General features: G+C 46.4%; 1 protein-coding gene and 1 pseudogene across 2 annotated transcripts in view; both read left to right on the forward strand.

Moving 5' to 3' along the window:
- plekha7b (pleckstrin homology domain containing, family A member 7b) overlaps nt 1-24,243 on the forward strand; it is a gene marked incomplete at both ends in the record, with an annotated part of 118,196 nt that overhangs the window by 48,216 nt on the left and 45,737 nt on the right. The window contains one exon of the mRNA XM_083651268.1: nt 17,752-17,835. Coding sequence (XP_083507394.1) covers nt 17,752-17,835 — 84 coding nt within the window. The remainder of the gene's footprint in view (nt 1-17,751; nt 17,836-24,243) is intronic.
- Nucleotides 2,910-4,124, forward strand: LOC310789510 (SPRY domain-containing SOCS box protein 1 pseudogene; annotated as a pseudogene). The gene has a single exon. The product of its transcript is annotated as an SPRY domain-containing SOCS box protein 1 pseudogene (transcript).

Below are 24,243 nucleotides of genomic sequence, written 5' to 3' on the forward strand. Positions count from 1 at the left end.
CTTATCATCTGGCGCTAGAGATAAATATAACTGAGTGTCATCAGTATAACAATGAAAATTAAGACCATGGTCACAAATAATTTCACGAATTTGAAGCAATAGCGCAAGAACAAAATCGGCCCAATGATTGAGCCCTGGGGAACACCAACAAGAAAACCACGCAAGTCAGACATAAATTCACCAAGACTAAAATGTAACTTCTGCCAGTAAAGTAGGTATTAAACCAGTTCAGTACGGTTCCAGAGAGTCCAATTCGATTTAGTCTGTTCAGAAGAATTTTGTGGTCGATAGTATCGAACGCAGCACTTAGATTGAGAAGAACAAGGATTGAGACATTTTATTTTCTGCACTCACTCAAAGATCATTAACTACTTTTGTAAGTCACAGTTGCAGTCTCAGTACTATGTCCTTTTCTGAAACTGGACAGGAATTTTTCATGTATCTTGTTGTCTTGCAAAAAAGCATCCAGCTGTTTTTACCACTGCTTTCTCAGATCTTACAAAGGCCGGTTGGATAATGGGCCTAAAGTTACTCATAACAGCTGGGATCAAGTGAACGCTTTTTAAGCAAAGGCCAAACTAGAGCTGTTTTGAGTGGGTCTGGAAAAAAGCCTGACTCTTAATTTACAATGTCAAGTACATCATGAATAGTGCAATCTAATACCTCCTTAAAAACGAGGTGGGAATGGCATCAAGGGAGCAAGTGGAGCATTTCAGCTGCGTCATGTGATGAGTTTCCTCTTCACTGATTTTGAAGGAGTTTAGGTCAGTATGTTTTCATTGTATTATGATCTACAATACAAGAAGACAGCAGCCTAGTATTTTGCTCCAGGATGTTTTTGGTTTGTAATATTTATAAGTTTGAATTTTGTTCTCCCCACATGGCTCCAGGATGTTTTTAGTTTGAAGTCTTATTTACAATACTAGCCCGGATGCCAACTATGTTATTTTCATAGAAAGAAGCAAATTCCTCACATTTAGCTTGAGAGTGATGTATTTGCTCATTAAGGTCGGAGGGATTATAAAGGCCATCAATGGTTGAAATATATAGTTGTGGGGTTGTTTCTAGGGATGGGGCCGATCCGATCCAATATCGGTATCGGGTGCCGATATTGGCACTAATTCACGGATCGGATCGGATCGGATTGGATTGGAATCGGAATCGGAATCGGATTTTTTTTTTTTTTTTTTTTTTTCCCCTCGATTCCAGCACATGGGCTGTAATTTGCCCATGTATAATAGTATCCTTCTTTGCCTTGTATATTTTCTTAATTTTGTCTGCTTTTTGCAAGGTATATAAAAAAAAAATCTTTAATTGGCCAAATCTTTGCCTATACTGTATATTCAAGAAAAATATTGGTATCTGCATAATATCGGTATCGGCAGGTAACCAAATTCAGGTATCGGAATCAGATCGGAAGTGAAAAAATGTGGATCGGTGCATCCCTAGTTGTTTCCTCTCTGTCACTAATAACACTGGAATGCCAACTATGTGTCATTGTATATTCTATTTAGCTGCGGTGGCTGTCACAGACTGATCCATCAGTATATGCCTGAGCTTAATGATTGACCAAACATTTACCTCATATCATTGTTTGTTTTGAAAGTAGAGCTGTCTCGATGTCCCACATTAACAGCATCTTATTATCTTATATCCTATATGACATGTAGAAAATGACTCTTTTTCTAATATCTGGTTGTGTGAAACTGAATTTGTTGTATAATGATTAGCTTATATTAGCTGTAGCTCCCAATTCTTGGTTGTCTATCAGGTTCAATATTTACCCTAGGCCTATGTCAGTACCACCTGCTCCTCTGGCCTGCATTCCACAGGATTAGTTTCAGTTTCTTCTCAGCACAGGTCACAGGTCGATGCTGCTCTCTTAAACCAGTTCCTCACAAAGTCTCTATAGCAAAGACTCCAAGGTGCCCTTGAAGGGGTCGCAGAGGTTACCCAGTAAAGTTAAGTAAAATGTACTATTGTTAGATTTTACTACTATTATTATTATCTTGTTTACATGTCATAATCTATTTAGAGGTCATGGTTAAAGTGTGTTTAATGTGGATCCATTTGGGGGTAATTTGCATAAATAAGTGTAAGAACCCCCGGCCGACACCTGGCCGCACAGCAGAGGTTGTGTGAGTCCTGTATGTGTGTGTGCGTGACATGTTGAACAAACAAAAATGTCTCTTCATTCCTCAAAGAGGCATTTGAAACCAGACTTCTCTGCCCAAATGGTCTGCTGGGAAATATGCAAGTGTACTGTATATGGAGCAGCTATTGTAATGTGGATGATTCAGCCAATCGAAAAGCCAAAACCAAGGTTCTCAAGTTTCAAGGTATTTTATTTATCCCTGAAGGGACATTTAGGAACTCTATTTGTGAAAACTTAAAGTTGTGCCAAAATCCCTTCCTGTATTGTACTACCTTAGCTGCAGTGCTGCCACTCAGAGGATACAACAAGCGGTACCAAATGATGGTCTCGACCTAGTTTCAAGATGAAGACCAGACACGCTGCCTCACGCCACATGTAATCTAGAAACATAGCGACCTCAGCATCACATGTAATGCTAGCGCGTCAACAAGTGCAGTAATCCCAGAGTGACGCGCTAATGCCGTCAGTGCAGTAGTGACGCACTTGCCTAGGTGACGGCGTTAATGTCGTCAGTACCGAAGCTATGACGTGACAGTATTTATAGCCACGCCGAGCGCACCACAGCCCTTGTTCCCTGCCCTCTAGCCGCTGCATTAAGCTGATCCAATTCCTTCTCTGGAAGCCGCGTTTCACTTCTCAAGCTGCCCATTCCTCCAGATTCTGCTACCAAGCCATCTGCTTCACGAGACCTCCCTCCAGACTCCGCTATCAGCCATCTGCATTCACGAGACCACTCACCGTTCACTCCTGCAACATGTCGAGCTCCGAAGACGAAAAATACGAGGCGCAGTACCAATTCGAGCTGGAGGCATCCAGCTCCGACGAGGACTCGCCCGTCGATTTATCCATGCCCGGGTACGGGCCGCAACAGGCAAGCGGACGGCAGCAGGCTTCGGCAGCACCGAACGCATCTCAGACGGGGAACCTCATCGTCAAGAGCAAGCAAGCGGGGCCGGCGCGCGGCCGAGGAAAGAAAGCAAACGGGGCCAAGTCACGAGGACAAACAACTCGCAGTCGCGCAAGGGCCGAAGCAGAGAGCGCTCCGGGCCCGGGCACGAGCACTCGGGGGCGCGGAAGGAAGCAAACGCGCGCCCCCGCGAGGAGCGCCGCGGCCCTGGCCAAGGCATATGGCAGGCCATTAGGGCCGAAAATCCCCGTGAGGAGCGTAGCAGCTCCAGCCGGGGCATACGGCAGGCCATTAGGGCCGAAAATGAAGGCGGAGCTCCAGGCCCCGAACCACACCAAGCCCTCCCGGCTGGACCTGCTGCTGGACATGCCGCCCGCCGGCCCGGACGTCCAGGCGCAGCACTCCTGGAACAACGACGACTGCTCGCCCAACATCTTTGTTAAGGAAGACAACAAGCTGGTGTTCCACCGGCACCCCGTGGCGCAGAGCACGGACGCCATCCGCGGCCGGGCGGGCTACACGCGAGGACTGCACGCGTGGGAGGTCAGCTGGGCCAAGCACCAGAGGGGGTCCCACGCCGTGGTCGGAGTGGCCACGGGCGACGCGCCGCTGCATTCGGTGGGCTACACGGCCCTAGTGGGAAACAACACCGAATCCTGGGGCTGGGACCTGGGCCGGTGTAAACTCTACCACGACGGCAAGAACCACGCGGGCAGAACCTACCCCGCCTTCCTGGAACCCGACGACACCTTCATAATACCAGACTCGCTCTTAGTCGTCTTGGACATGGATGAGGGAACGTTGCGTTTCATAGTAAATGGCCATGATCTAGGGGTGGCGTTCAGAGAACTTAGGGGCAGGAAAGTGTACCCAGTAGTGAGCGCCGTGTGGGGACACTGCGAAATACGAATTCGGTACATAAACGGACTCGATGCGGAGCCCCTCCCTTTGAGGGACCTGTGCAAGCGTTCAGTGCGAGCGGCCCTAGGAAGGGAGCGCCTGAGCGAAATCCACGGACTGCCCCTGCCCCCCTCTCTCAAGAACTACCTGCTCTACCAATGACGGGGTCGATGACCACAGCTCAGTCGGGGGGAGAGCGCGCTCCGGGCCCGGAGCGGCCGCAGCCATGCAATTCTCATGTCCAAGTCTCATCCATCCGCGGCCCCGTTCTGTTCGGGCCGCCAAGCCACCCAGTCTCCAAGCGTCCGCTGTTCCGACCCTGCTAATCAAGCCATCATAAGCGCAGGTCCTGCTCCATCATCGTTCTCGGCACGACGCAGTTCCACGACGTGGCCGGGGAACTCGGCCCCACGATTAAATGCTATCCAGCCGGGACGGCTCGCAGCATCGCCAGCCCCGAGCGCAGGGAACGCCCGCGGAGCGCGTCCCGGACAGCAGTCGAGCGCAACGGTAACGTAATCACCTCTTTAATACATAACAGTGCCATATAATTTTAGCAACCAAATCTTAATTTCAAATCACTTCGGCGTGCTTCAAAACAATCATCTAACCATTCCCTGCAGTCCGCACGTCGGGCGCGAAGGAAACGAGCTGGGCACAAGTAGCAATGCATTCATCATAGTGAACGAACGATCTCTTGACAATCTCCGTGAACTGGTCGTTATATCCTCGCCTACAGCTAAAGAAAGACGGCGGAGCTACACTAAATGTCTCTTCATCCAATAACGTGAAATTAAATAACCTGGCGCATTCGAGAGCAAAACGAAGAGGCTAAATCTATGGAGAACTACACACATCTCTAACGTGTTAAATAATTAGGCCCAAACAATTAACATCAAATGTATTCACACATCGTGCTCAAATTGCATTCATTGCATTTATTGCACAATTTACAATAGTCAACAGCCAGCCAGAATCATTGCAAACGGACGTTCAAAGCATCAGTTAGCAATAGCGTTCAGTTAATCAATGTCTAATGACAGCCAGATTCCGTTTTAACCAAAAAAAAAAAAAAAAAAAATCCTTTCTCCGAGTCGATGCTCCAGCCACCCAGTCAAATTAACAGAAGCCGTGCTGCTCACTGAATATACATACAGTATATATACATATAACATACATATACATATGATCGGACATTTAACCGTGCGGCGGGCGATGCCCATCATCGGTATACGGCTCCACATATAGGCCTACTCTCACTCCACGGTAACAATGCTGCAAGCTAAAAATATCCATTGGGGGTCCAGGCTTCTCCAGGCATTGCCGGGCCGTCATCACCGTGCGTCACCGCATCCTTGCATCACTCACAATAATAATGCTTCCTGGTATCATGCCGCGGGGGGGCGTTAGTTCATGCATGCCCATAATTGCGATATTTGAACGTGCTATCCTGCTGGCCAAGATTTCCAGAGTTCAAGCAGTAGCAATGCCCCGGAGTAAGCCGGCGGAGCGCGGAACAAGTGTTCCCTTCCAGCGCCTCCCCGAAGTTATAGCGCAAGGGGGGCGCTAAAGTCATATACACAAACTTCATTCCAGACTCGGGTCCATATAAAATACGTACACAAACACAGACAGCACAATAAGAAAGAACTAAAATAAAATAAAACCACACAACTAATAGATCTAAAACACATACAAGCAGCTATTGCAGTGCTTCCAGAAGTGCATCATAAATTTTGCTCACTTCGTGCAGGCACCCGCTAGTGCCATAATAACTCCATTCTCCGACTGGCTAGTCGACGCATAAAACTGTAAACAAACCGTCCCAGAACAGCACGGAAAGCGAGCACATTACCGCTCACAAACACATGGCTAGCACCTTTGCCGCCATGGCCCGCTACCTAGGGATTCGACCCCAGACCGGCCCATCCGCCCCCCTGTTCCTCATCTCACCCCTCCATCTCATGACAAGAGCCTGGTTCACTCTCCACCTCAAGCGGATCCTCCAGATGTGCAACCTCCCAGCGGAGCACTATTCCGGCCACTCCTTCAGGATCGGCGCGGCCACATCAGCCGCCGCGCAAGGGGCGTCCTCCGCCTCCCTGCAACAGATGGGCCGCTGGTCCTCGTCAGCCTACGCGGCCTACATCCGACCAGAGCAGGCCGCCATATTGTCTGCCCAAAGATCTCTCCTCCCCTAGGCGTCACACGGTAAGCACATGGCATCCATCCCTACATTCCTCGCAATAGCCGTGACTTCACATTCATTGGTGGTGGACTCCCCGAATCAGTGTCGATCTAATTGATTAAGCGCTCCAGGTGTCGAGCAGCCTGCAAGTGCTCGGCGTTGAACAGCCCGCAACAAATCACTAATTCCGACCACGGTAGACTACTCGAAGTGTTCTAGGTGCCGAGCAGCCTGCAAGTGTTCTAGGTGCCGAGCAGCCTGTAGTCACACCACTAATTCAGACCCCAGCAGACTACTCAAAGTGTTCTAGGTGCCGAGCAGCCTGCAAGTGTTCCGGGTGCCGAGCAGCCCGTAGTCTCCCCACTAATCAGTGTCGATCTAATTGATTAAGCGCTCCAGGCGTCGAGCAGCCTGCAAGTGCTCGGCGTTGAACAGCCCGCAACAAATCACTAATTCCGTTCTCGGCTCTCACCCTCTCATGAGTCCGGACCCACGCCCTAGGCCCCCAGCACCCCCTCACGATCCCCGCCTCACCCAGCTACTCCACGTCACTCAGTCCTACATCAGGGGGGGGCTGGCCAGCTCCACAGCCAGAGCCTACGACGGCGCCTGGCGGTCGTTCTCCTTTTTCTGTGCCTCGGTCAATCTCCCCGTTCTCCCAATCCTGATCCCCCGGGGGGGGCTCAATCCAAATCTCAACACTGAGACAGCGTCACTAATTCGTCGATCTAATAGATTAAGCGTTCCAGGTGTCGAGCAGCCTGCAAGTGCTCGGCGTTGAACAGCCCGCAACAAATCACTAATTCCAACCACGGTAGACTACTCGAAGTGTTCTAGGTGCCGAGCAGCCCGCAAGTGTTCTAGGTGCCGAGCAGCCTGTAGTCACACCACTAATTCAGACCCCAGCAGACTACTCAAAGTGTTCTAGGTGCCGAGCAGCCTGCAAGTGTTCCGGGTGCCGAGCAGCCCGTAGTCTCCCCACTAATCCAGACCCCTGGACTACTCAAAGTGTTCTAGGGTGCCGAGCAGCCTGCAAGTGTTCCAGGTGCCGAGCAGCCTGTAGTCAGGGGGGGGGCTCAATCCAAATCTCAAAACCGAGGGGGCTCAACCCAAATCTCAACACCGAGGCAGCTTCACTAATTCAGACCTCAATAGACGACTCGAAGTGTTCTAGGTGCCGAGCAGCCTGCAAGTGTTCCAGGTGCCGAGCAGCCTGTAGTCACATAACTAATCCGGCAAGACCTCAGCAGACGACTCGAAGTGTTCTGGGTGCCGAGCAGCCCGCAAGTGTTCCAGGTGCCGAGCAGCCTGTAGTCAGTCAGTTTGGGGGGGAGTTCAACGCCGAACTATGCCAACGCCGAATTATGCCGAACTACGCCAACGCCGAATTATGCCGTAAGTCGCCGTGCTGCCGAGCCAACCGGCCGGCGACGTTTCTCTCTTTTGGGGGGTTCTCCGAGCAGATGCCCTCCCGCCTCAAGAAGAGAGGCATCCTGCCACGGAGTCACTACGCCAAAGAATCAGTTGCCATGCTGCCACGCCATCAGGATTAATGCCATACCGCTTCAGGCCATGAATCCTATCGCCATGCCATACTTTAATAAAGCTTGCTGATTAACCTTACCCTCTGGTCTCTCATGATTGAAATGATGGTCTCGACCTAGTTTCAAGATGAAGACCAGACACGCTGCCTCACGCCACATGTAATCTAGAAACATAGCGACCTCAGCATCACATGTAATGCTAGCGCGTCAACAAGTGCAGTAATCCCAGAGTGACGCGCTAATGCCGTCAGTGCAGTAGTGACGCACTTGCCTAGGTGACGGCGTTAATGTCGTCAGTACCGAAGCTATGACGTGACAGTATTTATAGCCACGCCGAGCGCACCACAGCCCTTGTTCCCTGCCCTCTAGCCGCTGCATTAAGCTGATCCAATTCCTTCTCTGGAAGCCGCGTTTCACCCCACCCACCTCCCCAGTCCACCACCAATGTATTGACTCCCGAAGAATCCCCTACGGGGGGGGGTTCTCCGAGCAGATGCCCTCCCGCCTCAAGAAGAGAGGCATCCTGCCACGGAGTCACTACGCCAAAGAATCAGTTGCCATGCTGCCACGCCATCAGGATTAATGCCATACCGCTTCAGGCCATGAATCCTATCGCCATGCCATACTTTAATAAAGCTTGCTGATTAACCTTACCCTCTGGTCTCTCATGATTGAAATACATTTTGAAGATATGACAGCTTCACCATGGAATGATTCTTTGATGATGCACGACCAAACCCTGACTTCAGGGAAGTCAGCATGATCGATCTGAGTGGGAGGAAAGAACTCACTGACTATTTTCCAGTAAAAAGTAAGGAAAAAAAATCTCACATACGTATAGGGCAGAAGTATTACAGCAGCTATACCGTAGCTAACTTACTTTTTCCTACAAAGAGCTGATGGTAGGCTAATTTGATTCAGGGAAAGTGGGGGAGAGAGAGGTGGAGAGACTAGAGGTAGAGAGAATAGGAAGGGGGGAGTCTGATAAGCAAGCGAGGCGTTCCCCCTGATGGGAGGGAGTCAGATCTCTAATCCGCACTGCAAGTCTGGGGTGAAACTAGACAGCCAGCGCCTGAGCGGGAGGAAGAGGAGATAGGAGGAAGAGGAGATAGGAGGAAGAGGAGATAGGAGGAAGAGGAGATAGACTTCCCCCCTCTCTGCTGTGCTCCGGCTGGCTCCACTCTGCTCTGCGCTATGCGGATGGCCAGCTGCTGTGAGAGACCCTGTGTGTGCATCCCCCACCAAGAGGATCCCTATATGACCTGCAGCAGCAGCAGCAGCACAGCCAGACTCACAGCTGATTCACAATGATTCACTCTCACACAGCAGGTGAGACTGTCTCCACTTTGCAGGTGAAAAAAACAACAGAGAAGAGTCAGTACAGAGCCATTTTATTACTGTACAGGAGCAGAACGGGGAGACGTGTGGGCAGGAGTTGAGTTGGGGAGTTTGTACAGGACTTGTCACTGGTGTTTCCCAGGGAGAGCAGGGTGGAGAGATGCTGTTGGGTTGTAAGAGGGCGGTGTGATCCCAGTCTTTGATGTGTGGTGGAGCAATGCAGAGTGTGTGTGTGTGTGTGTGTGTGTGTGTGTGTGTGTGTGTGTGTGTGTGCGTGCGCTAGGGATGGGCATTTCTAGCAAAAACACTATTCGAATTTTCGCTGGCCAAATTCGAATTTAATTCGAATTTCGAAAATAAAAATAAAAATGTAAAAAAAATAAAAAATGTTTTTTTTTTTTTTTTTTTTTTTTTTTTTAAAGAACATGTTACATGACATTGACATTTTCGAAAATAAAAAACAGTTTTGACAATCATGAGTGGTTCATTAAATATTTAGTAGGCTCAGGTCTGAGTGCCAAAGGGGTGCCAAAGTCACCCCCTCTCCCTCTTCATGGGATTTCATCCACCATTCATTTTTCCATAAACCTTGCTTAAAATGCTTATAAAAATTGTTTTACTTGCTCAAACCAAGCGATTTGACTATACTTAGAATCAGGGGAGACAATGCAACATTTCACTAAAAAAAAAATTTTTTTTTTTTTTTTTTTTTTTTTTTTTTTCGAATTTCGAATTTCAATAATAAAAGTCGACCTTGATAATAACAACGATTATTCGAAAATTCGAAGTTCGATGCCCATCCCTAGCGTGCGCGCACGCGTGCGTTTGTGTGTGTGTGTGTGTGAGAGAGAGACAGGGGGAGAGCGAGAGAGAGGTTGATGCCTTGCCCCCTTGTGCCCATCCTGCCAATATTTAGCCCTACTGTTGGAACAGGGATTACCCTGAGCCCATTGTTTTGCTGAGTAAATTGGTATGGCGTGCCAGAGCTGAACTGTTGGACCCCAGAGTGCTGCATTTGGGCGAGAGAGAGATTGAGAGAGCTTGCTTTGAGTTGAGCTGCATACTGTAGACCAGGGGTATGCCGCGGCTCACTTTGAAATGTGAAAATCTTCCGGTTGCGCACCCAAACCTTTAATCACAACTCTGATCAACACACGAGACTAAAGATGAAGTATTTTCCTATATATTTTTTATTTCATTAACAGAGCGAGAGTGAACTTGGACATAAGGGAACGTAATAATCTATCCACATACAAAAAATTGAGGCAAAATACCCAAAAGCCAGATTGCCAACATTTTCTCCCCCCTCACTCATCAGAAGTATTTGCATGCATAATACATTTGTGGAGATAACGTGATGAGCAGCAACACAAGAAATCAAGCTATTAATGCTAATGCGAAAAATGTAACTAAACGCTATTTAGCCCCCTTCCTGACAGGTTAGCATGTTATGCTTGGTACCAATTATTTTTAAACAGCAGTTTATGGTGAAACCACCATGCCCTATTTGAACTCTAACTGCTCCTTCATACTCTAAGCTAGACACTCCATTTAAACTCTAAATGAGTCACCACATTTAGAACTCTATCACCTTAATTCAGGTTTAATTAATTTTTTGTACTGTTTGAGAATTTGCAGTTTATGTTTAATACTTTTTTCAACCTATATAATGTATAAGTATATAAGTATAATAATACTTTTTACTAAATGCACACAGTAAGTAAACTTTAACACTACATACTTATATTATTCATGAAAACCTTTAGCTGCTTCTGCTCTCACTCACAATGTCAAAATATAAGCAATTTGATCTATAGTTTTTGAGATATTAACGTTTGTTCTCAGCTACTAGTTTCTGGAGCAGTGGCAGAAGTATACCTTTTTGTGGTTGTGTGATGTCATGCTGATTCGTCCTATAGAAATCCCGTCCCGTCGACAACATGTTTTCGATCCATTTAGAAAGTGTGTAACAGACATCCTTTTCATGACTGATCTGGGATTGAACCTGGTCTGGTTTACACTGCGGTGACACTTGTGTGTAAACACTGCTATGCTGTGAAATGCTCTCACTTTCTCTTGTTTATCAGACCTGATGGAAAAATAAACATGACTTGCCCTAAAGGTTAGTGTTTTGGTTCACCATGCTAAGTGTGAGGGAGTAGTAGGCTAACTGTGTTTAGATGGAAAACCTCCCTGAAACTTGGATGTTTTGCACTGAGAAACAGTCATCGCAGTTTCCCATCACTTGGGATACTGTACTATGTTGATTGAAGTGAGTTGGAGAAAGTTTTTTACAAATGGTGGTCTCGACCTAGTTTCAAGATGGAGACCAGTATTGTTACCTCTCATCACAATAGCCATCAGCTCTCAGCATAAGTCAAGTATGACGTCTGTTATGACGTGGGTCTCCACAGCTTGACGTTGGTTATGCCGTGCATCTCCTGACTCATCACCCCATCCTCAATGGCCAATCAGCCCCTGTCAGTATGACGTCTGTTATGGCGTCGCTGCCAAGCCTATGACGTGGCAGTACATATAGCCATGATCATCCTCCCTCCCTGATCGTTCACGTTGCTGTACGTGGGCTGATCATATCCTCTGAAGCTGCATTTCGCTCACTGCAAGAAGAGGGGCATCTTACATACTGTAGTCATTACGCCAAAACTAGTTGCCATGCTATTTGTGAATAAAGCTTGCTTGTCAAATCTTACCCACTGGTCTCTCATGATTGAAATACCGTTTATTAGCCTGTTGGGATTCTAAATCATTTACAGTGCATGCCATTCCTGACCTCTAAACTAATATTTACAAAATGTACTCGCTCCAGTGCCAGTTCCACTCAATTACTGTAGCTGGAGTGTTGGATGCTTAGAAATAACTTCTTGTTCTTCTAAATATTTGACTTTATTGCTGTTTGAATAACCTATAACTCCATTAGATGTCTGCATTCAAAATACCCTAATAAGTTCTACATAGAAACAGACTGAAAAACAAACTCCACAAACATGGTCTCGAATGAACATTTGGTCCAATGCAATGGCCTTTTCCCCTAGGGATGCACGATAATTATCGGACCGATAAATTATCGGCCGATATGGCCATTTTGCGTTATTATTTATTATTCAGATAATGACCTTTTTCTGATAAATTAACAGCCGATAATCAGGCTTTGTTTTTGCTTCGGAAGCGGAGCTATTGTTGTCGCACGCTCGTGACATCACAGCAGCGACGCAAACATGGCTCCTGCCAGTATGTTGCTGTTTTTCAGTTTCAGATGATCACAAAGCTATTGTAATTTGCAATCCATGTCCCGCACGGGTTCCGAGAGGAGGGGAAAGTCTAAGCTGGCATTACGTTAAACGAAAGCTGGCGATGATGCAGCGGATTTGTTTGTTGTTTACGTTAGCTGTTGTTAGCGTTAGCTCGTAGCGCTGCCTACACTTCAGGCTCGCCCGCTTGGCAGACAAACTGCTTGTCACATTTACAGTCTGTGGCTTGTGATCAAACAGCCCCGCAAAAGCACTTCATACTCACAGAGCTGGCGTAAACATATAGAAACTAATGGAAACCCCTTTACCCGAAATGAAACATCCAGGGATTGTGTATTTAACTCCAAAAAACAACCCGCGCTAGCCGGGAGTCCCACTATAAGCCTTTGGAGACTTTGGAGTTGAGCTAGCTACTGCTAGACATTAAGTACTCATGATTGTATCCCACTGGTACTGCCAACAAGCCTATTTCTCCAATACCCAAGTGCTAGCTCATCTGCAGGAGGAGCTCATTTAGGATAATATAGTCAGCTTGGAAAGAGGTTTCCTGCAAACAAACACAGATCTACACAGTACTGTGCTGCAGTGTGTGTCACTGTGCTGCAGTGTTTACTGTGCAGTGTTTGTTACTGTGTTGCAGTGTTTACTGTGCAGTGTGTGTTACTGTGCTGCAGTGTTTACTGTGCAGTGTTTGTTACTGTGCTGCAGTGTTTACTGTGCAGTGTTTGTTACTGTGTTGCAGTGTTTACTGTGCAGTGTTTGTTGTTACTGTGCTGCAGTGTTTACTGTGCAGTGTTTGTTACTGGGCAGTGTGTGTTACTGTGCTGCAGTGTTTACTGTGCAGTGTTTGTTACTGTGTTGCAGTGTTTACTGTGCAGTGTGTGTTACTGTGCTGCAGTGTTTACTGTGCAGTGTTTGTTACTGTGCTGCAGTGTTTACTGTGCAGTGTTTGTTACTGTGTTGCAGTGTTTACTGTGCAGTGTTTGTTGTTACTGTGCTGCAGTGTTTACTGTGCAGTGTTTGTTGTTACTGTGCTGCAGTGTTTACTGTGCAGTGTTTGTTACTGGGCAGTGTGTGTTACTGTGCTGCAGTGTTTACTGTGCAGTGTTTGTTACTGTCTTGCAGTGTTTACTGTGCAGTGTTTGTTACTGTGCTGCAGTGTTTGTTACTGTGCAGTCAGTGTTTGTTACTGTGCTGCAGTGTTTACTGTGCAGTGTTTGTTACTGTGCTGCAGTGTTTGTTACTGTGCTGCAGTGTTTACTGTGCAGTGTTTGTTACTGTGTGTGCAGTGTGTGTTACTGTGTGGTGTTTGTTACTGTGTGGTGTTTGTTACTGTGCAGTGTTTGTTACTGTGCTGCAGTGTTTGTTACTGTGCTGCAATGTTTGTTACTGTGCTGCAGTGTTTGTTACTGTGCAGTGTTTGTTACTGCTGCAGTGTTTGTTACTGTGCAGTGTTTGTTACTGTGTGGTGTTTGTTACTGTGCAGTGTTTGTTACTGTGCAGTGTTTGTTACTGTGTGGTGTTTGTTACTGTGCAGTGTTTGTTACTGTGCTGCAGTGTTTGTTACTGTGCAGTGTTTGTTACTGTGCAGTGTTTGTTACTGTGTGGTGTTTGTTACTGTGCAGTGTTTGTTACTGTGCAGTGTTTGTTACTGTGCAGTGTTTGTTACTGTGCAGTGTTTGTTACTGTGCAGTGTTTGTTACTGTGCAGTGTTTGTTACTGTGCAGTGTTTGTTACTGTGCAGTGTTTGTTCACACTGTGAATTCCATGACAAATAGTTCAGAAGTAATGCGACTCAAACAAAAGCCTGAAAGAATGCAGATACTAATGAACAGGGGATGCTGGTGCAGTGCTGCATGGGCCCAGTGCAGCTCAGCAAATTATCTGCTTTTACCAGGAACAAAGCCTGTGTGTGTGTGTGTGTGTGTGTGTGTGTGTGTGTGTGTGTGTGTGTGTGTGTGTGTGTGTGTGTGTGTGTGTGTGTGTGTGTGTGTGTGTGTGTGTGTGTGTGTGTGTGTGTGTGTGTGTGTGTGTGTGTGTGTGTGTGTGTGTGTGTGTGTGTGTGTGTGTGTGTATGGTGTAGGGATGTCACGATACCAGAAATGTAGTAGTCGATGCCGATACCAGTGAAATTCCACGATACTCGATTCTTTTCGATACCACGGTAAAAATAAAAACAAAGCGATAAATCCCATGTAGTTCAACATACACTCCTTTATTAGAACCATTTGAAGTGATGTGTAGCCTTCATTATTTAAAACAAACAATACTGTGTGCGTTTAAACAGAACAAGTGGCATGTAGCCTTAAAGTAAAGAAAATACAATACTGTGTGGTGATGAGGTTTCTAGTTTCAGTGTAGAGTTTGGGGATCTCTGTGTACATGAAGTAATTCCTACATGGTAGCTCATATCTGGGGTTGAACTTTTCAAGCATTTTCTGGAATCCATGCTTTTCTACGGTGTAGATAGGAACTTTGTCCATGCATATGAATTCAGCAACTGCCCTATCTAATTTCCGTGCTTCATGTGAGTCATGGTCATATTTTTTGAGCTTCAGAAAAGCCTCCGTTATTGTTGGCTGTTGCTGCTGCTGTGGCTGTTGCTGGCTTTGCCCTGGCCCGGCCCTGTCCTCCTGGTCCAAGTCCTCCTCTGGCTCATACTGTGAAAGAAAATATATATTTAATTTAGAAGGTAGGCTACAGCTTAATGACTATAAAAACAACACACACACACACACACACACACACACACACACACACACACACACACACACACACACACAGTGCAAGCAGTAGTTTACTGACATGGAGTGGTGACATTTAAAACGTTTTTTTTTTAATCGTTTTTTTTGACAGAGTGAACGGTAGCCTATTCCAACCGCGCACACACACACACAACTAAACAGCAATGCCAGCCTTCCTTCTCAAACAAAACGTTTGATAACTTATTAGTTCAGGCTTGTTTAACATTACCTTAGGTAACGTTATTAATAGATGGACAATGACAACATGTGTTAACACGTTGTCAAGTTACGTTACGTTGAAATGAAACGCACTCACCTTGAAATCTTATTATTTCAGGGTTGTTTAACGTTAGCTTAGGTAACGTTATTAATAGATGGGCAATGACAACACGTTACGTTACGTTGAAATGAAACGCACTCACCTTGAAATCTTTGTAGAGGTCTGGATGTCGGTCTTTTAGATGCTTCGCTAAGTTGGATGTGTTTCCCCCTTTCGTCTGGAAACTGCTCCGGCAGCGTTTGCATACAGGTTTATCGGGTTCAATTATTAATCCATGCTCATCAGCCTCGAATCTAAAGTACTTCCATCCCCGACTTTTGGTGTTTTTCTTGGCAACTGCGCTAATAGGCCCGCTAACGGACCTACACGGGCCTTGCTGATGGTAGTTGGCGCAGCCGAAGTGCTGTTGATGGTCGGAGGCCGTCTCGTCGTTGTGCTGTTTGAGATCGGGGGTGACGGGTAGTCACTGGCCTCCTGTCGCTGCGCTAATAGGCCCGCTAACGGACCTTCACGGGCCTTGCTGATGGTAGATGGCGGTAGCAGACTACCACTGGCCTCTCGTGCCTGCTTGTAGGCTAATAGGCCCGCTAACGGACCTTCACGGGCCGTGCTGATGGTAGTTGGCGGTAGCAGACTACCACTAGCCTCTCGTGCCTGCTCAGCTGACCCTCTGTACGGCGCAGCCGAGGTGCTGTGAGGTAGCAGTAGCTGCGGTAGCGTTAGCCAGGTTAGTTGTTGAAGAAGCAGATGCGGGTGCCGCCGCCATGTTGCATGTTGTTCTCCTGTGTGTAGTGTGTGGGTGTGTGTGTGTATGTGTGCGTGCCTATGTGATTTGTGTGTGTGTGTGTGTGTGTGTGTGTGTGTGTGTGTGTGTCTGTGTGTGTGTGTGTGTGTGTGTGTGTGTGTGTGTGTGTGTGTGTGTGTGTGTGTGTGTGTGCACATACAGTAAGTCTGCATGCAATGTTTGTTATTTATGTTGTGTGTTTGCAGCATCACTTAGCACCATTCCCATTTAATACAGCCTGTGAACTTTTGAGAAATGTCAGCTCATAAATCTGCCTCCTCGGTCCGTCTCCTCTCCTTTTGCTGCATGATGATGCAGTGAGGCACCTTTTCCTCTGTATCATCCTGCACCTCCTCAATAGTAAATCTCTGCAGCTGTCCTTCAGAGGGCTCACCCTTTACTGTCAGACAGATAGTCATTTATTTACCCTTGTTATAACTGATGCTAGTGTAAACATGTTTATCACAGCTATTTGTGGAATTGCGTGTGTGTGTGTGTGTGCGTGTGCGCACACACATGCATAGATCACGCGCCTCTGTGTGTGTGTGTGTGTGTGTGTGTGTGTGTTACATTGACACTACAAAGTTACACTCATTATCCCAAAATTATTGGGATCTCTAGTACTACCGTTGATCACCGGCTGCTGGTTTGGTCAATGTTCCTTCATTTGACACTAGACTGCAGACAAGCTTGAGGAGGGTTGGACTTGTGTCTTGAACCACCTTGTCATGTCGGAAAGCTGCCAAGGTCATATTCACGGGTCAAGGACATATTCAATGTTTATGCAATGTATTAAGCATAAATAACCTCCAAATCAACTCCAAGTTAATCAAACCCAATAATCAAACCTAAATAATCAAAATGTCAGAAATGCATTCAGCATCCCCATTCCCCAATACCCCCCCCCCCCGAACCACTCCAATATTGTCCAAATTAGTAATATTGTCCGAAATGGTACAGCCCTTCAGTCACCAAAAACACACATTGTAACAGTGCCAAAAGGCTCTATGTACATGTACTCAGCACGAGATGAAATATTAATAAGAAAATGTGTGTTCTGGGAAAAAATGTGTTCTGGGACCTGGGTCACCCAACTTATCCAGTCAACATGATGTATAGCTTACAGTCACAGAAGCAGAACATGTGCCATAGAATGACACTTGTGTGAAAAAGGGCACATTGATGGAATAGTTTAGAGAGAAGCATCATTTGTCATGCCTCTCAACACAAACACTCTATAGCCACCTGTCTGTCCCTTTCTTATTCCATCCTGTGACAGTGACATGTTGGGAATGGCCTCGTTAAAAACAGCCAATGAGCCTGTGTCATTGAAATCAATAAAGCCTGGTGAGCTGGCTGAGGGAGAGTGCTGAGCCGGACACTCTGTGTCAAATAATACCAGCTCTCTGGGTCCTGACCCGGCTTCAGCACTGCCACATATTTCACAGTTGACTGGGGCAGTCACGGTACTGTAAGCCAGGAAACTCAACCATCAGCCCAGACCAGAGCGAGCGCCTGCAGGCCCGTTAGCGCTGCTGTGTTCTTCCCATCAAGCACAAGTATGATTCATCACTTGGAACTAATTTTGTTTTCTCCCTCGGTGGTGTTTCCCCCCGCCATCCTTCCCCTCTCTCCCCTGCAGCCACAACCAGCGGGCGACGTCGTTTCGACACCCCGTGACCGGACAGATATCCCCCGAAAACACAGAGTACACACTGCAGGACCGGTGAGTGTGTCTCTCTTTCTTGCCAGGTACTGTAGGATGCTGCTGGCACAGTGAGGATTCAGCGGAGAGATAGGTGAGCTCAAGGTCATGCAGTGGGAGTCTGGAAATAGACTGGGAAATAAGCCTGTCATCCCCCCCTGATGGAGCAGATCGCGGGGGTGAAATAGTTATCCTGTCGGAAAACGAGTCGGAGGAAAAGGGCTTTCAGTTAATTGGAAAATGAGCAGTGGTTACCATAACACTAAAGGATGAGCATTCTAAATTATTAACGTAATTGAATTTATTCATGACCGTCATGCTATTCATAACTGATTGCACTTGCACATCATTGGCTTTCAATCCTATATGGACTCTTTAAGCATTTTTCTTCAAGTTATTACCTTAATAGAATTAATGGTAATGAGACAACTACTGTAGCGCGCTCACATGCCACTTTGACCGTGTTCACATCACGCCTGGAGCTATGAATCTGTCTCATACATCAGCCAAGTCATGCTAACGATGGCTATCATTATTATTATTATTATTATTATTATTTTCAATATTTTCTTTTACATTTTTATAGAACAATAATAATACACCGAACAAGAACAACAAACGGGCTCATCAGACACAGGAAAGAAAATAAAAATAAAAGAATACATACATTATCAACGTTCAACATTACAACATGTTGCTACCAGCCACATAAGGTGCTTGTGTTTGTAATAGACATTGTGCCTGGGGTCCCACACAAGGGGTCCACGAGAAACCAGACGGGCGAGTCATCTTGTCACCTCTAGCCTCAGATGCTATTCATTCTTAACCTCTTAACCTAAAAACGGGTCCCAAATAGTTGAGAACCTTTTAAGCGAGTTGGCTCTCAGGGACCTGAGTCTCTCGCATCTGTATAACAGAGATCATATCCATCAGCCACACCTGAAAAGAGGGTGAAGAGGAGGACTTCCATTCCTTCAGAATGAGTTTTTTTGCAACGGTTTTGTCCCGAGTGTCAGAGATTGTTGCATAGCTGTAGGGAAGTTCAGAGAGGACTCAGAGCAGCCGAAGATGGCGAGTTCTGCCTTCGGTTGCAGGACTATTTTATAGGCCTTAGAGTACCAGTCAAATATTTTGGCCCAGAACCCCGTTAATGAAGGGCAGAACCAGAACCTGGCGTTATTATTATTATTATTATTGTTATTATTAGAATATGTTTATTCTGGGCTTAGTGGGCTATTTGGTCTGTTTTCTTCAGCTTATAGTTGAAGTCACAATGCTGATGGAGATTGGCTTTCCAAATGACATGTCATAAAGTCAACTTGTATGACAGCGGGCTTGTGACTTAGGCAGCAATAAGGTTTGTTCAAGGTTGACTACAGCACTGAAAGACTTCTCGGTGACAACTTTGGTTTTTTGTTGTTTGACTTTGGTTTTCTGGCTTTTGATTTATTGAATGTTTAATAGCACCAGCATTTCATGTTGAACGCGTCCATAATCTGATCCCATTACACAACATTCATGATCGTTCTTCATAAAGAATAGACACATTACAGTGTTCTTCTCATTGGCTCTTGGCTTTATTTGACATTGTTCATGTCATTGTGTTACATGATCCTTTATTGGTCATTGTTCATGTCATTGTGTGTGCATTATCCTGCAAAGTTGCCCCGGCTCATGAATGACAGCTTTAGAGTCCAATAGAAAGCAGCAGGTGTGTGATCATATTGAAGCTGGCTGGTGTTACAGTCAGTAGATGATCGCTTGCATTGCTCAGAATCCAAAGTGCAGCATCTGACCTCCACATTCATCTGACCTCCACATTCTCTGTGTCTGAAAGTGATTTTGTTGAGGCCACGCGAGGCTGATTGGGATTCATCTCCACTCTCCACCACCTTCGCCTCCAGCTCTCGATGATCCTCTGTTCTGTTCGGTACTGTTGAGCCGTGGATTTGTACACCGTCAGGGGCTTAAAAGCTAGAGTGCCCTCACTTGCATATTTCCAACAGTAACAGAGTCATTCTGTTACCTTGTAATCTCTTTCAGCTTGTCACACTGAGAATAGCATCAGACTTATGCCTCTCCCACAAGAACATGAGAGAGATTTCTGTCACGTTGACTAAAGGGTGCTTTCTCACTGGCGCCCCGGTACCGTTCCCGAGCACACTTGTCCCCAAATTGACCCCAGTTTCGGAACATTTTGACGAGTGTGAACTTTGCGTTCCGTTCCGTTCCGCGCCCGGGCGCGCAACAGGGAACCGTGACAGGATCCACTTGAAAAGGTGGTCTGGGGAGCGCTTTGGCGTGCCAACCGTTCCGAACCACATAGACAACACACAGCTTCAGGAAACTCCAGCGCATCTTTGCTGCTAAATGAGTAGTCTCTTAGAACAGACGAGTTGGCTTCCGCAATTTTCAAATGCTTCCGCCATACCGTCTGTAATTCGTGGGGGAGAATCATGCACCAACCGGAATGGGAAGCAGAAAGGCGGGTCTTCCGCTCATTAGTCCAATCAGAATTTTTTTAAGGCGGGTCTTCCGCTCATTAGTCCAATCAGAATTTTTTTTCGTGGACACACGTGTCGTGATTGGTTGGATTTTGTCGAACTTCCTTCCAGTCTGAAGGTTTTTTTCCCAACTTCCTTGTGCATGTTCTGGGGGTGTAACGTACAGACTGCATTCGTCGGATGTAGATGAGACAGTCTGTTTTAAGAGACTACTAAATGAGTATTCATAAAAGACTGCGTAAAACTTATGAGTCGGAAAGTAAAGTCTTATTTTAGACTGCCAACTCGCATCTCGTCTGTGATTACAGAAGCTCAATAAAAACATGAATTAGATTGTAGTCGTGGATAACATCCACGTTAAATATTTGGTACGATGATTTGTATCATACCCAGGTCATGAGCACATTATAATTTGTCAGAAAATGTCAGAGGACACGACAATGTATTATGAATTAGGTGTGATCAGGTTATGAGGCTGGTAAGTAATGTGTTTACCCCGGGAACCTATTTATTTATTTTGTTTATATAGTAAGACATCAAATGTATTACAAGCTTACAAGCTGTGCAATTCTTATTGCTGTGCCAAAAACTCTTAGAAGTCATCTGTGAACTCATTATATCAAATAACGTGAAATGAAATGTTATCTGTTATAAGAAATGAGGACAACTAATTACATTTACTACTACTGTAAATGTCTTGTTGTTAGTGTAGCATACTCATAACGATGCCTTCATAAACCTTTTATGAGGGGTTGTAAAGTCATTGTTGCATGACATCATATATTGTAACAGACAAGACTTTGGGTCAGGTTTCAAGAGCTCTGTTATTTGTGCATCTTTGTGCACACGTGCGTGCGCACACACACACACACACACACACACACACACACACACACACACACACACACACACACACACACACACACACACACACACACACACACACACACACACACACACACAACTACATATTGTTGCCTGTTGATTCTGGTGTGGGAAGGTGATAATGTCCGTCTCCCAGACTGTGTTCCTCATTTGAATGGCTCAGATAGTTGGAATTGTCCAGGGGCTTAATAGTAAGTGGAAGGAGTTATGAACTGTGCTGTGTAACTAACGGCTGCTTTAGGTGACTCTTTATTTGGCCTGTTTACTTGTCCTCCCTATGCGTGTACATGCCTCTCTCCTTGCCTCTCTCCTTGTCATAATCCTGTGACAGCTGTGGAGTGCGGTCAACTCATGGTGAGGAATATGTACGACACAGGGACGACACTCCATACAGCTCAGGCACTGACCACAACATGTTCTGTTCACTGTCACAGTGCTGATGTGGCTTTCATTCTACTTACAGTAGACCCATATCTGAATAGGAAGTAGGTCCCCCCCCCCCCCGATCACTGACTCACTAACAACCATGTGGAAGCTCTTTGCACTCCCAGGAGACAGCCATCGCATCGAGGACAGAGCAGGAGGAAGAGCGTGGGCAGACGCTCCCCCTCACCAGATGTCCATCAGCCTGTCCTTCTTTGACCCGGAGGCATGGACTTTGTTATTGATTAGAAGGCATGGTCTTTGTTATTGATTATCACACTTCAATCAATAAGTCAACGGGATTATAAAATGTCAAATATTCCCTTCCTTCCATGACAGCTAGAGGCCATAGTAATAGTGCAAACACACAGTAGGTGACTCTATGTCTATTTCTCTCAGGTGGTAACCTAGTTGGGCTGTGGAAACTCACACACTCTCTCTCTCTCTCTCTCCTACCCCCCTCTCTCGCCCCCTTGCCCCCCCCCTCTCTCTCTCTCCCCCTTGCCCCTCTCTCTCTCCCTTGCCCCTCTCTCTCTCTCCTACCCCCTTTCTCTCCCCCTTGCCCCCCCCTCTCTCCTACCGCCCTCTCTCTCCCCTTTGCCCCCCCTCTCTCTCTCCTACCCCCTCTCTCTCCCCCTTGCCCCCCTCTCTCTCCTACCCCCCTCTCCCCTCCTTGCCCCTCTCTCTCTCTCTCTCCTACCCCCCTCTCTCTCCTCTTTGCCCCCCCCCCTCTCTCTCTCCCTCCCACCCCCCTCTCTCTCCCCTTTTCCCTCGCTCTCTCTCTCTCCTACCCCCTCTCTCCCCCTTGCCCCCCTCTCACTTTCTCTCCTACCCCCCTCTCTCTCCCCTTTGCCCTCTCTCTCTCTCTCTTTCTCCTACCCCTCTCTCCCCCTTGCCCCCTCTCACTGTCTCTGTCTCTCTCTCTCTCTCTCTCTCTCTCTCCCCCTTGCCCTCTCTCTCTCTCCTACCCCCTCTCTCCCCCTTGCACCCCTCTCACTGTCTCTCTCTCTCTCTCTCTCTCCTACCCCCTCTCTCTTCCCCTGCCCCCCCCCCCTCTCTCTCCACTACATGATGTGAAATATCACTCCTGTCCACCACATCCCATAGCAAATCTCCAGGGGAGCTGTTCAGATGACAGTGGTGGTAAACAGTATGAAAGCTTCACATAAAACAGCAAAGTCCCCTTGATACGAGGGAAACATCCTGTAAAAATGTTGGCTGCGCTCCAGCCACTGAAGCGTGCACAGCCATGTTTTGTTCTGCCGGCCGTGGTCCCTCTTTCTCTCTTTGACACACATCTCTCCATCACCTCTTCCATAGAGAGCCAAAGTGAACGTCACTCCCTGCTTCAGCACTGTACCAGAGATTTTCATCCGCCATTTATTTTCCCATAGACATTTCGTAAAATGCTTATAAAAATAGTTTTACTGGTTCAAACCAAACGGTTCAGATATATTTAGAAACAGGGGAGATCGCATAACATTTCACAGGTTTGAAAAAAATATTTTTTCGATGTTGTTTTTTTAAGTTTTGGTCAGAGTGAAATGTTCTATGGTCTCTCCCGATTATAGCATTAGCTATATGGTCCCTTTGGTTTGAGCCAGTAAAACAATTTTTATAAGCATTTTATGAAATGTCTATGGGAAAATAAATGGCAGATGAAAATCTCTGGTACAGTGCTGAAGCAGGAAGTGACATTCACTTTGCATCTCTATCGTGTCCTGTCGTAGATGTCGCGTGCAGAAAGCAGGAGAAAACAGCAGAGAGAGAGAGAGAGAGAGCTGCTTTTAGCTCCCTTACCCAACAATGCAGCGGGCGACTGGCAGTGTTGTCAGAGAGCGAGGTCGCACACCATTTCCTATAGTAAACCAGCTCTCGCAGTCAGGAAGACTGTGGTCTGTCGACTCTGCTAAATACTGGACAATGTCAGTTTTACTGCTCAGTGGCTGCAGCTGGTACTCAGCTCTGCTTCAGAGACGTTACGCTACCATAACAATAACTATCGTGATTTGTTTGGCTTGTGAGAGGCAATATGCGTGGATGACTTTCTGAATGATGCTTATGACTTTGTATATTTATTAGTACTGCTGTGTGTGATGATCTACATTAAAGTAAATTGCATTACGTAATTTAGCACACGCTTTTATCAATATATATATTTATAAAACGGCTCTCTCAAATCAAGCAATCTGATTGGTTCACAGCCATTGTATAAATCCAATAACCCACTCCAATAACCCATGGCCATGGGTTATTGGTTGCCATGGCAACTCTCTTACTAAAAGCCTTTGGTTACCTAAAAAAAAACAAATGGCGGAGACAGCTGTCAGATCCTTGTGAATCGATCTTCGCTTATAACTTTACTAATACTTTGCAGAAAATTATGTTTTGTACAAGAATAAATGCGGGCTAATGTCTTCTTTGCAAAAAAAAAGGCTGTTAACCCCGCATTTAACCCCGCATTTAACCCCGTAACGTTAGTTGGTGTCGGGCTTTGCAGAAAGCACTCAGCTTCTCAGCAAGCGCTCGAGCTGCCTGTCGGCTTTCCAGAAAGCTCTCAGCTTCTCAGCAAGCGCCAGGATTGGTCAATGTCAACTTCAGTCTCCAGAACGATCCA

The sequence above is a fragment of the Poromitra crassiceps genome (assembly GCF_964638095.1).
Source record: "Poromitra crassiceps genome assembly, chromosome: 14".
Classification (NCBI taxonomy): Eukaryota; Metazoa; Chordata; class Actinopteri; order Beryciformes; family Melamphaidae; genus Poromitra; species Poromitra crassiceps.